Source organism: Rhipicephalus microplus, chromosome 5, assembly GCF_043290135.1.
Source record: "Rhipicephalus microplus isolate Deutch F79 chromosome 5, USDA_Rmic, whole genome shotgun sequence".
In the NCBI taxonomy this organism is placed as follows: domain Eukaryota; kingdom Metazoa; phylum Arthropoda; class Arachnida; order Ixodida; family Ixodidae; genus Rhipicephalus; species Rhipicephalus microplus.
The window spans coordinates 13,096,566-13,110,826 of record NC_134704.1 but is presented as its reverse complement, the minus strand read 5'-3'; the positions used below and the strand labels follow the sequence as shown (position 1 = coordinate 13,110,826).

General features: G+C 44.0%; 2 protein-coding genes across 3 annotated transcripts in view; both read left to right on the top strand.

The window, feature by feature from the left end:
- Gdap2 (ganglioside induced differentiation associated protein 2) overlaps window positions 1-9,043 on the top strand; it is a 42,069-nt gene extending 33,026 nt beyond the window's left edge. For both annotated transcript variants that reach the window (XM_037426155.2, XM_075894859.1), the window contains exons 9-10: window positions 1,229-1,372; window positions 8,562-9,043. In XM_037426155.2, the coding sequence (XP_037282052.2) occupies window positions 1,229-1,372; window positions 8,562-8,606 (189 nt within the window). In that variant the 3' untranslated portion in view covers window positions 8,607-9,043. The remainder of the gene's footprint in view (window positions 1-1,228; window positions 1,373-8,561) is intronic.
- A 963-nt stretch (window positions 9,044-10,006) lies between these two features.
- LOC119175004 (terminal nucleotidyltransferase 5B) lies at window positions 10,007-11,762 on the top strand. The gene is made up of 2 exons (XM_037426165.2): window positions 10,007-10,167; window positions 10,245-11,762. The coding sequence occupies exons 1-2, from the start codon at window positions 10,163-10,165 to the stop codon at window positions 11,371-11,373; spliced, it is 1,134 nt and encodes a 377-aa protein (XP_037282062.1). The 5' UTR covers window positions 10,007-10,162; the 3' UTR covers window positions 11,374-11,762.
- The last annotated feature ends 2,499 nt before the right edge of the window (window positions 11,763-14,261 follow it).

Genomic DNA, 14,261 nt, shown 5'->3' with positions numbered 1-14,261 from the left:
TCTTTCCTAAGAAAGTAATCACTCAATTTCGATGATACTTTGCATGTATAAGCTACAACTAGCTGAAAACATTGTGAACTAGAGAAGTTGCTAATTTTGTAAAAAGTGAAGCTTAAACAAAAAAATCAAACAGCAATACTCACTACGTTGAGGAAAATTAGACGACCCAAAATACTGCAGAAAAATAAGCAAAAGGAAAGAGCGTCAACTTGCAGCTTATGTTAATTTGAAACGAAGAACATAATATACCTTTACATTAATCTCGTGCATATGCATATATCATCTAACAAGATTGCATGGGTCAATCTTGCAGCATGAAAAAAAAATCATATCATCGAGCATTCAAATGCGTTGCAAGAAAAATCACCGAAAAAGTTATTTATAGCACTTCCTCATTCACTTCCATCGCTGCGCATGTTATTTTTACTGTTCATGTTAAACACAGTGCCCTAAAAAGCATGTAGATTGCCAGATTATTGTGAACTTTGCTCTTCGTGCAAATATCAGGAGAATGTAGTTCCTACATAAGCTCCTGTGCCTTATGTATTCATTGTGGAAAGAGGAAATTGCCTTTGTTAAAAAAGTCACAGTTTCGCCAAAACGGCAAAGCAATGAATGCAATAACAACCTATTTGAATGCTTTATGAAGCAAGGCTAGCATTTTTAGGAGCAATATTAATTGTAATAAACATGCACTTGCTAAGTAACCAAGTTTCCTGTGGTGTGGCTACAGTAGATGACCACAACAAGGCTCATGCGTAGCGACGACGTTGATATACAAAGTGAGGCTGGCAGTCAATCCCTTTAGATCCGATTTCACGTTAATCTACTAAACGCTGGTGTAAGAGAACGCAGGCACTCCAGGTAGACTTGGCACCGTTTTGTCATGTTCAAAATGCTGCCCGTAGAAGTCCCCGCCTGCCGTGGGGGCACAAGGCATGCGCTTATCGTTGCCACAATAGCACGGCAACGACACACATACATACATATGATATACATATACGTGAATGATGGTGGCTGCGGCAGAGACTGCAAGAACCAGTAGAGACTGTTCATATAATTGCTATCTCAGTAAAATTTTCCAAGAACGCTCTTTTATTGAGAATGGTGGCATTAAGGAGTTTATATTTTAGGATCTTGTTACTCCTTTGTGTTGGCTGCACTGGCTTGTGGTGTTCGTTGAAGTCATCTCTTATCTTCGAAGTGTGTTCCTTTTTTGTGGTGACAGGTGGCAGCATGGTGGTTTTGCACATTCCGTGCCCCTGACCTGAGGCATCGGTTATGCCTGGTGTCCAAGCTGGAAGAGCTGTACCACGACATTGCACCTGACCAGCTGGATCTGCCACGATTTGTCCTTGATCATGATTTTATGGTGTGTGTGCGTTTGTTTATGAATGTGCACATTCTTCCTTTGAGTTTGAGCAAAAGATGTCGCTTGCTTAATAGCTCTAGCTATCAAGTACCTTTCAATTAGAGAAACGGGGGGAAAGATTTTGATGGAAAATTACTGTACAATATTGTGTAGAAGGTAACTGTGGTAGTGGACAGTATTTTCCAGTTCTGGAACTAAAGTAGCTCAAGTGTGCTTTTAATCCTGGCATGAGCTACCAGCAGCAGAAGCCGGACATGTCTAAGAGGAAAACGTTAACGTGAAAGTGTTTTGTGTCGTAGTCATCGAAGAATTGACACACACCGTTTCTTTGACAAAACTTTTATCCTTAAAACGGCGTGTGGGTGACTAAGAAAAATTCAAAAATGAGAACAAACATTCGAATTCAATTCAGCCATGGAAAAAAATCTCCGACTCTATGATTTGTGAAAAAAGTAGCAGTATGTAGTGACTGCTATGCCACAAATGCAAACATTTGCATGCATGCACAGGTAACACAGTTAAACTAAACCCCTTTATAAGAGGCATACTCCAGGTGGCAGTTCCTGTCTTTTAGATGAGATGTCTCTCATAAGCAGGGTACCTCGTATGCGTTTTCTAATCAACCCATACTTCACTGTAGGCACACTGGTATCTCTTATACCCGGCTGTCTCTTATATCAGTGTTTCTTATGAACAGATTCACCTGCATGTGCTTTGCACTTTAACATAGATGAACAGTGCAGAGGAGTAATATGTTGAAGCATTGCATGAGCATCTTGGTGCGGCATAGTCCTGGTTGCATTGGACCAGCGATATACTGAGTGGGAAGCACAATGCTCCCCAAGCTTTTGAGATGCACAAAACGAAGTATGTCTTTCATATTTGTGAGTATGTTGCGATATGCCAAATTGCCAAAACACTGCAAAATTATTGATGGAGAGTTGGCAGCGAATGTCAACATGGGCGTGTCTGCGTCAAGCACAGACATGCTGGCCCAATAGCTATGCACACTGTGCAAATTGCATTTCGTAATTTCTCACACTGGTACAACTAAATCTATAAAGATGTGGTCCCGTTTTGTGTTATGAACAATGCTTATAAAAGAGGGATCAAATATTATTTTACATTACCAAAGCTTATCGTTTAAATAGCAGTCTAGTCATTTCTCAGTTGAACCTTAGTTGTACTTTCTCATATGAAGTTCTTTTCTTTAATATTGTGGCAGTGATAAGCAACAAACACAGGTTGATGCAAACAGCAAATCATGCTTCACAGGCAATCGTTTCTTAACCCACTTTACTTTCTATAAAGTTACTATGATATGCTAAAACAGCACAACTTATGTCTCCAATGCCTTTCCTAGCTTCATTATCTGCTGGTTTTCATTAAGGTTAGGTCAAGCAAGGCAACAAGCCTTCGAAATTCCCTCCTTCATTCATTCATTCGTAGCGAGGGTCTCGTTCTGCATGTTTAATGCCTTCAAGTAGTATGAAAAGGCTTATTAGTGAGCTGTCTGCTCAATAAAAGATCACATGCTATGTGATACCAGCTGTCAAACAAAAAAATTAGGGGACCATAAAGCTTTGTCTTTAGGAGTTGAACGCGATAGCGACATCCTGTTCTTAGTACGCATTTCAAACACTTAGTGTATGAAACCTTTTCAAATTTGCTATGCACTCACTATATGTGGCCTTAAGGTAATAGGCACCGTAACATGTGTGCTTTTTGTAGTGGGGTACCGGCTTTTGACCGCGTAGTCGTTATGATAATCGCATATTCTGATGCCCGTTGGCAATGGACGCTTGTACCACGCATTATTACTGCAATATTTCATGTTGCATTGTGAAGCATGTATACAGGACACGTGTGTTTGTGAAGCACAAAAGCTACTTTCACTGCATTTTCAAGCAGAGGAAGTTCTTTTCACTGTTTTCACAAGCAGAAGTGCGGCCGTGTGGTAGAACATCCGCTTGCCAAGCAAGTGACCCGGTTTCGATCCCCACTTGGACCTAAACAACCCTGGTTCGGTTTCCACTCTGCTCTAGGGTTATTATCACTTATTTGTTGTATTTGCATCGTTCTCGATTTTTCTGTCATGCATAAGACAATTTTTCACTCACAACCAACAACGTCGATGCTGACACCGACCCTAGAATTTCTGCAAAATGAGTTCTTTAACGCTTTCGCGTTAGGAGAGTGTTCCACACTTGCAATCATGGCCATAAGTTGCAGTGCTAACTCTCCCAGGTTTGCATGCACATAAATACCCGATCATATGGCTTTGTAGAGCATCAAGCACGTCATCTGAAGGCTCCAGGTTCGGTCTCTACTTGCGGAAATAAGATTTTCTGTCCACTTTACTGTTATCACATCTCTGCCATATTACACTTAAAACAATACTGTTATTGTCCCCCCATACTTTCCTTGGCTCCATTATCTGCTCGTTTTCATTAAGCTTGGGTCAAACACAGAAACGAGCCCTTAAAGTTTCCACTTTTTTTATTCATAGTTTCTTAGCAAGCTTATAAGCTGCAGTTATACTCTCTTGTTTATGTTACTTCATTTAAAAGGACACAAAGTAGTGTAACAATTGTTTTATTTTCTTTTTAACAGTTCTTGAAAAAATTGAATTTGGGGAGGGGTTGCTGGAGGGAAGCTCAGTATAACAATCATACATCGTAAAGCAAAAATACTTTTCTATCAGCATTGGACTAAAATGTGCTCATAACCAACATAAAATATATTGAATGTATTTTTGTGATGCATGTGGCTTCACAACAGAGTTTCTCCACACTTGTATGCTGTCACAGGGTGTTGCCATTTTAAATGGTTTTCCACGCTGTATAAAACTTTATGTAGAGTTTCTCACCAACCACTGAACTGCCTCAGTGGTTACAGCATTTGCTGGCAGGGAACAAGGTGTTTGGTTTGGTAACCAGCTGTTTCCTGGTGGGGGCATAATTCAGTAATATATTTGTACCAGTTTTTAAAAATACAGTATCCTTAGGAAAATTCAGCAAGCAGGTACAAAATTATCGAAACTTCTTGCTTCTTCTTGTAAAATCATATTTATTTTTTTACTTTCAAGGGACTCTTCAAAGCTAGTCGGAGTAATCATCAAATTACCTCGCTATTGGAGTTCATTGCTTCATAAATTGATTGCTGCAAAAAAATTTTTAATCTGCCTAGCATGAGTAAAATTATATTCATTGCCCATTTCAAGCACTTTGTGTCTTCTTTCATCTCGAAAAGCATGCCGGGAACTACAAGGGGGGGGGGGGGGGGGGAACTAAGCGGCCAGAAGCTACTGTATCAGTGCATATTGTGACTTTGAACATCTTCTCGTGATCATCAAATTAACCACTAGCTGTGCCCTTCCCTCCACCTGCATAGTTTGTCAACAGGAAAAAAAAGCAAATTCTAGTTGTCTATGAAATTGAAATGGCGAGTTCCCTGCTGCATTCAGTGCTTTAATATTTAGCTCGCATGTTTACAGGAGCCTCGAAGACCATTCGACAGCATTTTCTGACTATGTTCAAAAGTATTGCAGTGTCCTTTAAAAAAAAAATTGCCGGTGTTTGTGGCTCACTTACCGTGAATAGCAGGGACCTAAATTGCCTGGAAAGGCTCCTGCAAGGAGCATGTTATTTTTGTGGATAGCTATACAATTCATAATGTGTGGACTCCTTACGTAATTATTTCTGCTTGTTGGTTGAATATGGATTTTCAGTTCCAATTCGCTTCATTGTGAATGACTTTCAGTGATCTACTAGCTTATGTTACGAGAAAGAGGCGCCCTGCGGTCTCTCGGGTAGACTGCCCAGCGCGTTGCGAGTTCTTAACACATAATATTTTTGTCACATACTGAGACCTTATATTTCATAAGTGTAGGAACTCGACTGGCACTTTCTCATGCGTGAAATTTTCATACTTAGCTTGTCAGAAGTTTGTGAAATGCCACATAAGGCAGCACTAACATTATTACAACATCATGGCTGGGAAGTTTGAAAAGGCAGGGTAATGTGGTGCTGCTGTTATATAAAATGGATGTTGTGTTCATTTCTTACGGTTACACAAATGCCTGGCAGCCACAGTTACTACAGTAGCAGAACAAGCTAGTCTATGACGTTTTCAGATGATACTCACTAGTTCCTGTTCACTAAAATGAATTTTCACACACTAATGCTACTGCTATAGTAAAGAAGATGTTCTTGTGCTTGCCTATATTTTCACGCAAAGGACAAGTCAGTCCTGCTATTTCAGCTTATTTCTCTAATACACTTCAGCGAGAGTGACTTTTTTCCTGGCAACATTATTAACTGGTTTTTTGTTGTTTCACATTAAATTTACGTGGACACAAAGTTTTCCTTTGCTAGCTTGGCCTTTTTTTTTTCTGAATTGTATAGCTGTCAAAAATTGAGGCTTTCTCAGTGTTATGTTTCATGTTCAGCACAATATGTTCATTTCTGCATGCCACTACTTTAAATGTAGACATGCATGAAATGCATAAATGCTGGTAAAAAGCTCAGCTTTTTATGCCTTCTATCACTGTCAGTCTCCAAAATTAGCCAAACATTTTCAGTGGTTCTTCACTCACTTTATTTAGCCCAACCCTTTGATCTCAGAAATTTAGGGACATTTCTAGTGCTTGCAATTCTGGTGCTCTAAAATATTCTGTACTTTTGACATCACCATAAGCCTATTTTCTGTACTTTGCGGCACTAGTGGCTTTAATGTGATTTCCACTTGTATCGATTTTGTGCCACACTATTCAGCTTAAATTTCTGAATTGATTTGAAATTCCTCTAGTCTACCAAGTTTCTTAACTTCATCATAAAATCTTATTCTCTGTTACCTTCGACTGTGTTTTTCTTTTTACTGGCTTCTCAAGTTGGTGCTGTAGTCAAATAGATAACTGGTTATCTATCCCAGTATTATGATAAGGGTAAAAGAGACCTAAAACACCAAAAGGAGAATGAAGAAGCATAGGAAAACAGGCTCTTTCCTTGTGCTTCTTCGTTCTTCTTGTGGTGTGGTCTAGAATTTCCCTCATCATGATGTATCAACTAGCCCAGCAACAAGTACTTACTTCTACTCCAGCATCATTTGATCTGCTCAACCTGGCTTCTTATTACCCCTGGGCAGTACTGGTAGCCTTATGGCTGCATACAATTCATAATTTATAACCTCTGTTTTTAAGTATCTCAATATTTCACTTATCATGTTCGTCTGTCTCGCTCTTGTGCTATTCACTTATGCAAACAGCTCCAATTCTAGCAGAATGCTCTAGATCTGTCAATCACAATAACATCAAGAGTTCATTTGCTGAGAGGTCCTGTTTAAGACCAAATATACAATCGGAGTACCTCTCAAATATGTTGGTTAATGACCTCTGATGCCATTTTCAAATAACATTTAAAGACAATGTTAATGTCATTCTCCCGACACATATTAAGTTGACATTTTTCTAAAAAGCGTGCTTGTAGGTAATCGCAAAGTATGTTCAGGGAACATGATTATCACTATTACAAAGAAATTTGCAATGTTTTCAACGTAACCTTTCACTAATGTAATGTTGATGATGTGTGCTTTGACATAGTGCTGGAATAATGACTAATTATGTGGGGGTAATAGATTACAGAATGAGAGTGTATGAAATGAGACAGTAGGATGAAATGTTCATTACCGTTGTGTTTTACTAAATACTGAAAAACGAAAATTGAGGCACGAAGCTTACATCTGACTGAGGAATAAGATGCTATTGCAGGGATGGGGATTTTAATAGAAGATTGACGTTGTGCTCTTCTATATGACAGCAATAATTTGTAAATGTAGCCTGAAGAATATTTAGGCTAACGATAAAGTGATTTCGCACAGTTGTAAACTCAAATTATGTGTGTCCTGCTTGTATGCTTGACCATCTTCAGTGGTTAATGTCAAACATGCAAACCAGTAAATGAATTTTTGTTCAAGTCTAATTTAGCTGTCTCTCAATCCAACAAATTTCTGGAATTTTTGCTCAGCAGTTCAGATAATTTCCTGATTGAGATGTAGTTAATGTCAAACATGCAAACCAGCAAATGAATTTTTGTTTCAGTCTAATTTAGCTGTCTCTCAATCCAACAAATTTCAAGAATTTTATTTGGCAGTTCAGATAATTTCCTGATTGAGATGTACTGCATTTACATAGCTTTTATATATACAACTCTTTTAAGGTGTCCTGAAAAAAAAAAAAAACACAAGAATAGAAGGCATCAGGTTAACTTGAATCGGGTATTACAATTGCTTAAAACATATTCCAACTCGTAACAAGACAATTTTTCACTGGGTTTTGGTGCACTGTGTCCTGTGCATTACTGCCAAGAGAATGAAATGCCATTAGAAATGCTAGGAGGGTTGGAAGGAAAGAATGGATGACACATTGAAGCATGGCTGGAAAGTATTGAGTGGCCTTTTTTTTTACAATGGGATGATAAGTGATAGACTAGACCTTCCTTTTTTATCTTTGGACCTGTGCAGCATATTGTTTTTGTGAACATGTATTCTCAAAGCTTCTCACCATATGTAGTCTTTACTAGGATATAGTGAGCATTTTTGTAATGAGAGGAAATTTCACTTGGGAACAAACTTTCTCCATAAAAAGAAAAATGTGCATGCAATGCAGAAATGCTGTCCATAAGGAATCATTCAGCTCATTGAAATGACACATGTTTTATTTAAAAGAGCTGAGTTTTACCAATCTTTTAGAGAAAGATTTTTGATAGAGGATGGTAGGTACTTATTTACAAAAATTGTTGTAGACCATAAATTGAGAAAGTATTACAAACTAAGTGTTCAAGCCACTGCTGCGTGCCTTTGCAATTTTTCTGTCTATCAGATGATGTTACAGCTGAGTTTGGCATCGTTAATTTGATTCTTTAGTGTTTTTAAATTTCTTGTTATAATTTTTATAATGAGAATTGGACTCATTTGTTATCTTAATTTAATAGTATGTATATTCTTTTTAAGACATACCTTATGAAAAGTGTCACAGCCAATGATGTATAATATTTCTCCATGCCATGTATTTAGGAAAGCTTGAAGCAAATTGCTTCTTAATACTACTTTACTGAGAGAATTGAGTAGCACAGCAGAAATGATTGCTAGGCTTCCACTAATGTACACTTTCTTTTTTTTCCACATTTTACAGATAAACGGACCACGACGACAAGAAATTGCAGCAGACATGGGATAGTCTTCTTGCCTCGTTTTAAGTGTGGTGTCATGCCATTTTGTTAAGGGCTTTTAATTTTGAATTTTGTACAGCGCTGAACTCTAAGCTTTTGCCAAAGTGAAATGTTGCCTCATCTCACGTGTTACTGTAATGGCATGTGTGTGTGCCTTTTATTTTATTTTGCAGGTAAGAGTGATGTGCTTAGGATTTATTTGTCATTTGTTCTTGCTAGTCTTCAAATATTCGGTGGTTTACTGAGTATGTTTGTTAGGGGGCTGGTAGTTACAGCTATGGCAGCTGTGTGGAACAGAGGCTTATTCCTTTTTTATTACCTGTTCAGATTACTTGTAAGCTGATGGACCAGATGTTTCACCACATGAGCAGGACTTTTAATTTATGTGTAGATATGTCTTGTATCAATGTCTGCTGTTTGCATTAAAAGTTATATGCATTTGGCAGATGTGGGGGATATGAACATATTTTTTTCTATAAGACTTGCAGTGTTCAATCTGTAAACATTTTGTATGTATAAAAATTTTCTATGATAATTTCACTGTGTTCTGTTTTTTTTTTATATACTTTAATATCACCATTGTTCATGCTACGAAATCTCGGCAGTGGTGCGGTCGCGCTGTTAAGCACCGGTATAAACAGTGCAGGTGGTGTAGCGGTTTAGCTGTTCAGGCAGTAGCCTGTTTCTTGAGACGCGCAGGTCGCCGGACTTCAACATCGCGGATCAAAACACCTCCGACCGTATAATTACCTCTCGCTCCCTCCAACACGTTAACGGTGCAGCGCGTCGATGGCGCAGTTGGGTGCTCGACCAAATCTTTACTGCGACACAAACGCCGTGACGTCAGCGGCACAACGATCGCGATTCCCTAAAAATAACAGCAGGTTCCTCAATGGATGCGCGCACTTCTGCCGCCCACGTCAACACAGAGTTGTAACCGACGTCACAGCCCCGTGTACGCTGAACGCACATCGATCGGATCCCAGCTGCGGCGTCAACACGGCGCCTACGCAGTCCTCGGAACTGCGCACTAGCTGGCGCTACGCGCGACAGCTGGAAAACTACCCGTTCCGGAAAGCTTGGCGGCGCTCATTTTCAGGCGCTCTCGTCGCAGGCTTTCTCCGTGCTCGAGACCGGCGCAATACGCCTATCGGGAGACGCGTTTGAACGCGCCCAGAAAACGGCCGCCGCGCAAAAGCAACAAAAATAACGGCGCCCGAGTCCGCAGCGCCTTTGACGCAGTTTTCGCGTCTGCTCTAGAACAATCTCGTTGTTACGTGCGTGCGCGCTAGCGCGTCGTCGTGCGTGCGGCGCACTTGCGTCACAGGGGGAGGCGAGCGCATGCGCAGCTGGTTTCCAGGGCAACGAAGCGACCCGCCGCCTGGCGGTTGGCCGCAGTGACCACACAAGCAGCCGCCGAGAAACCGTTCTCTGCTGCGACGCCGTTGGACCGCTCGCCGCTGAAACCGCCTGCCCGCCGTGCGCTCCTGGGAAGTGGTCGTTCTCGGCCGGCCAGCTGCAGCGATTCGTACCTGCGAAACCAAATCGACCAGCGTTTGTAATCATGAGGTAAATACCCTTTCGTTGGCGACATATGGCGCGTGCCGGCTGTCACTCTCTTGACACGTCTTGCCCGCTCGGCGCAGTATCGAGGAGGCCCGGTTCTCGGTGCTGGGCTACGACCAGGTGGTGCGGCTGCAGGAGCTCCTCGAGGAGCCCGTGTCCGTCCAGGGCCGCGGCAACTTTCCGGCGCTCGAGACTCGGCTGCGGGACCTGGTGCAGCGCGTTCGGTCGCAGCTGGACCGCCAGGGCGTGCCCGTGCGGGACGTGCGGTTGAACGGCGGCGCCGCGTCCTACGTGCTGGAGCCGGACACGTCGGCAGAGTACAACGACCTGGACGTCATATTTGGCTGCGAGCTCGGCAGCAGCGGCGCCGGTGGTTTCGAGCGCGTCAAGACGGCCGTGCTTGATGCGCTGGCCGAGCTACTGCCGGCCGGCGTGAAGCGCATCAACGCGTGCGCCCTCAAGGAAGCCTACTTGCACAAGCTCGTCAAGGTGGCCACCGACGAGGACCGGTGGTCGCTCGTCTCGCTCTCCAACAGCCTGGGTCGAAACGTGGAGCTCAAGTTCGTCCACCGAATGCGGCGCCAGTTCGAGTTCAGCGTCGACTCTTTCCAGATCGTGGTGGACCCGCTGTTGCTTCTCCACCAGTGCGGCGGCGGTTCGGCCGAGGCGCTGCTGCCTCGCTGCACGCAGGATTTCTTTCCCAGCGTGCTGGCCGAGTCGGTGTACGGAAACTTCGGACAGGCACTGGAGCACCTGCGGCGGCGGCTCATCGCGACACGCAACCCCGAAGAGATCCGCGGCGGCGGACTGCTCAAGTACTGCCACTTGCTGGCACGCGGCTTCCACGCGACCGACTCGACGCGAGCTCTGGAGCGCTACATGTGCTCCCGCTTCTTCATCGACTTTCCCGAAATCCAGGCCCAGCGCGCCAAGTTGCACAGCTTCCTGGCCAACCACCTCTCGCACGAGCGGCTGCGCTACTCGTTCCTGGCGACCCTGTACCGCGTCGTGGACGGCTCCACGGTGTGCCTCATGGGGCACGAGCGGCGCCAGACGCTGCAGCTGATACAGGAGCTGGCGTGCCGCGCTCTGCTCGTGCAGCAGCAGCCGCGGCTGTGCGGTTTCGCCCAGCCCTGCTGGCTGCTCGGCCTGGGCCCGACGTTGGGACCCGCCGGTTTGAGCCCCGGTCTGGCCGCTGGACCACTCTGAGCGTCGTCGTGGTGTGCGTGTGTGTGCTCGACGGTATGCAGCGCCGGAAGCCGACAGGGCGGCCTTGGCCGCCCGCGGGGAGGACGCACGCGCGGACCGACCCGGGTCTTCAACGGTCCCCCCTACGAGTCACGTGAACTGTGGTCAGTCGGACTCCTTGCGCGCGCCGGAATGCAACAGCTGAGCGGGGCCCAAGGCCGCCCTGTTTTTTTGCCATGTCCAACTGGGCCGCTCTGTTTCCCTGGGCAAGGCCGCCCGGCAGCCCGAGATAAGGGCAAGGCCGGCCGCTCCGAACCGCGAGGCCGACGGCCGCCGGCAGCTCTCCCCTCCTCGCAAGTCCTTTTTCTGTAACAAAGCATAAAACCAATGCGATGTGTTCGGCTCCAAAACTGTGTGTTGGTGTGTGCGCGCGTTATTCTCTGCGCCGAGGGCCGCGACCAGCCTGTCGTGCTCTCCGTGCCGGGCCCCTTACACAACGGATTTCACCGCCGGGCCTTTATCGGGAAGCCACCGGTGCGCGGCGTTTTATCGGGGCGTCTGCGGGCGGCGCGCTTTTCCTTCCGTCGGCTGTTGTCGCTTTCGTTCGCCGCCGCAGGCGCCTTTCCCGACGTGGCGCACCTGTGCCCCGACCGGAATTCGGGCCTTCCGTGCACGCGCGGATTGCTCGCTAATGCGCCTAACTGCGCTGCGACCTTGCTTGGCATGCCTGCCAGTATACATGATCGAGGACGCGCGCCGTATTATGTCGTTGCAGTGGGTTACGTCGCAGCTGTTGTAACGGCTTATTTCTTCCTCGCCGTTGCGTGGCCACCCGGAAAAATTAAGAGAACGTCCGAGCGTACAAATTTGTTTTGTTCATCAGAGATGTGACGCAGCTAAGTTCTACTTATATATATTTTTCTATCTCCTATTGTGCGCTGTATTCATTCTAGAAAAGCAGCTCGCATATCTAGTATGCAGCTGTGCTTTTTGTGGAACATTAACAAATCATGCGGAATTTCGAAACAATGCACAATGGAGCGTCTACAACTTATCCCACCGCACGCGAGCCAATTCCTATACTTGCACACTAGGCCCGTACCCAGCGGGAGGTATGTTTAGGTGTTTCTGACCACACCACCAGTGATGCCAACCCAGGACAAGGTTTCATCTTTAAATTTACTCGAAAAGTCTCAAATTACAAAAAAAAAAAAAATCCCTAGATACTTTTTAGTGCTATTTTTCAGAATTATTGACTAAGTATTGACATAGTGAGCTCTTTGGTTAAGTTCTTCTAAATCTTGTTAAAAGTAAAACAAACCATATTTAACAACCTTTAAGGCTTTTTCCTGCATGTTATCTGGATAAACTGCTTGTAGACGGCACCATTTGACAAAGCTTTTTCTGTCAAGTTCGTTTTGCTCGAACGTTGAAGGCATAGATGTGACCATTACAGTCAACTGCAAGTCTGTAGCACCTTTTCTGTAGCTGTAACTTTTGAGTTGCGGGTCCATTCTTAATTTTCTCCGTTTGTAAGCACTTTTGAATTATTTTTAATAGATGTTTTGGGGGCCCGCTTTTACTGGCTGATAGCTATGCCTTTCGTCTGTGCTTTCAGTCAGCCCTCTATTTGACCAAATATTTTAGTCACCTTTGCGCTCTAATGGAAGGGGCACAACGGAAACACCTGAACAAATTCTGTCTCTTTTCATCACTTTGTTTCTGCAATATTTAACTCGTACCACCTTACTCAATCTTGGTTTCGCTCAGTTCCTCTCTAAGCCCCCTAATTAAGTTAATTCATGTGTTGACATTGCTCGGCGAAGAAATGCAGCCAGCGTGAGCACCTGTTTACGTGCACAAGACAAAATTAATAGGTCCATCCTGCACTTCCAGAACTAGTTCACAGTGGTGCCGTCTGGCTGTTGTCTTCGTGCAGGTGACGTTTTAGCAAGTGCAGCAGCAACGAGACGTGAAAACGAATATGAGAGTGCAGATGTCGTGCAAGGCCTATGCTATTTGTCGGCTGTGATTCGTAAAAGACGGCGCCACTTACCTTGCTTGGCATATGTCTACAGGAAAATGTTCATTGTCGTACTTGTTGCACGTCTCTAAAATGGACACAAATGCAATCGGCTGTGTTTGCTGCAGCCATCTTGTGCTGCGCGGACTCGGCAACACCTCACGAGCAGGTGCAGGGAATTCGTGAACTAACCTAGCACGACAGATGCACTTTTTCTAAACAAATACTGCAGTGCCGCTGCCACCACTTTGAACTTTTGAAACGAATGCCAAAGTGCAGAGTCTCCGCGAACCGGCTCACGAAGTGCAGGTGAAACGAATGGACCTAGTCTCTTTCACAGAGCAGCAATAGACTCGTGATATGTGCACATATGTTTAACTCTTACAACAGAGTTTAAATTCCCAGTATTCATAATATAAATCTCGTATTACAGAACTCCTATCCCCTTCACTCAAGCCAGTAGAACATAAAGGCCGTCTTAATTAGAACATGAAGTAGCCAAAAATTTCTTTACCACCTTTTTAGTTGAAAGAGCACTATTACTAAATCGTGCCTCTATCGGGCAACGTAATGTGACGTTTCTAGAGTCCTGTAAAAATCCATAAATCAGACAAGACTCCAAATCTTCAGAAGAGAAAATTTCTAGATCTAGGAATAAATCCCTAGGATTGGAATCACTGGACACCAGCCCCTTTTGACATTTTTACTGTGGTGATACGGATGGTATCACACTATGCGTAATAGGATTGCGTGCGATATATATTTCTACCTACCGCACTCCGCGGTTTGGCTGTGGAATTGCTGGGTACAAGATTGCTGTATTTCCATGGCAGCAAATTACAAAAACGTTAGCATATTTTGTTTACACTTGTAAAATGAGGTCACG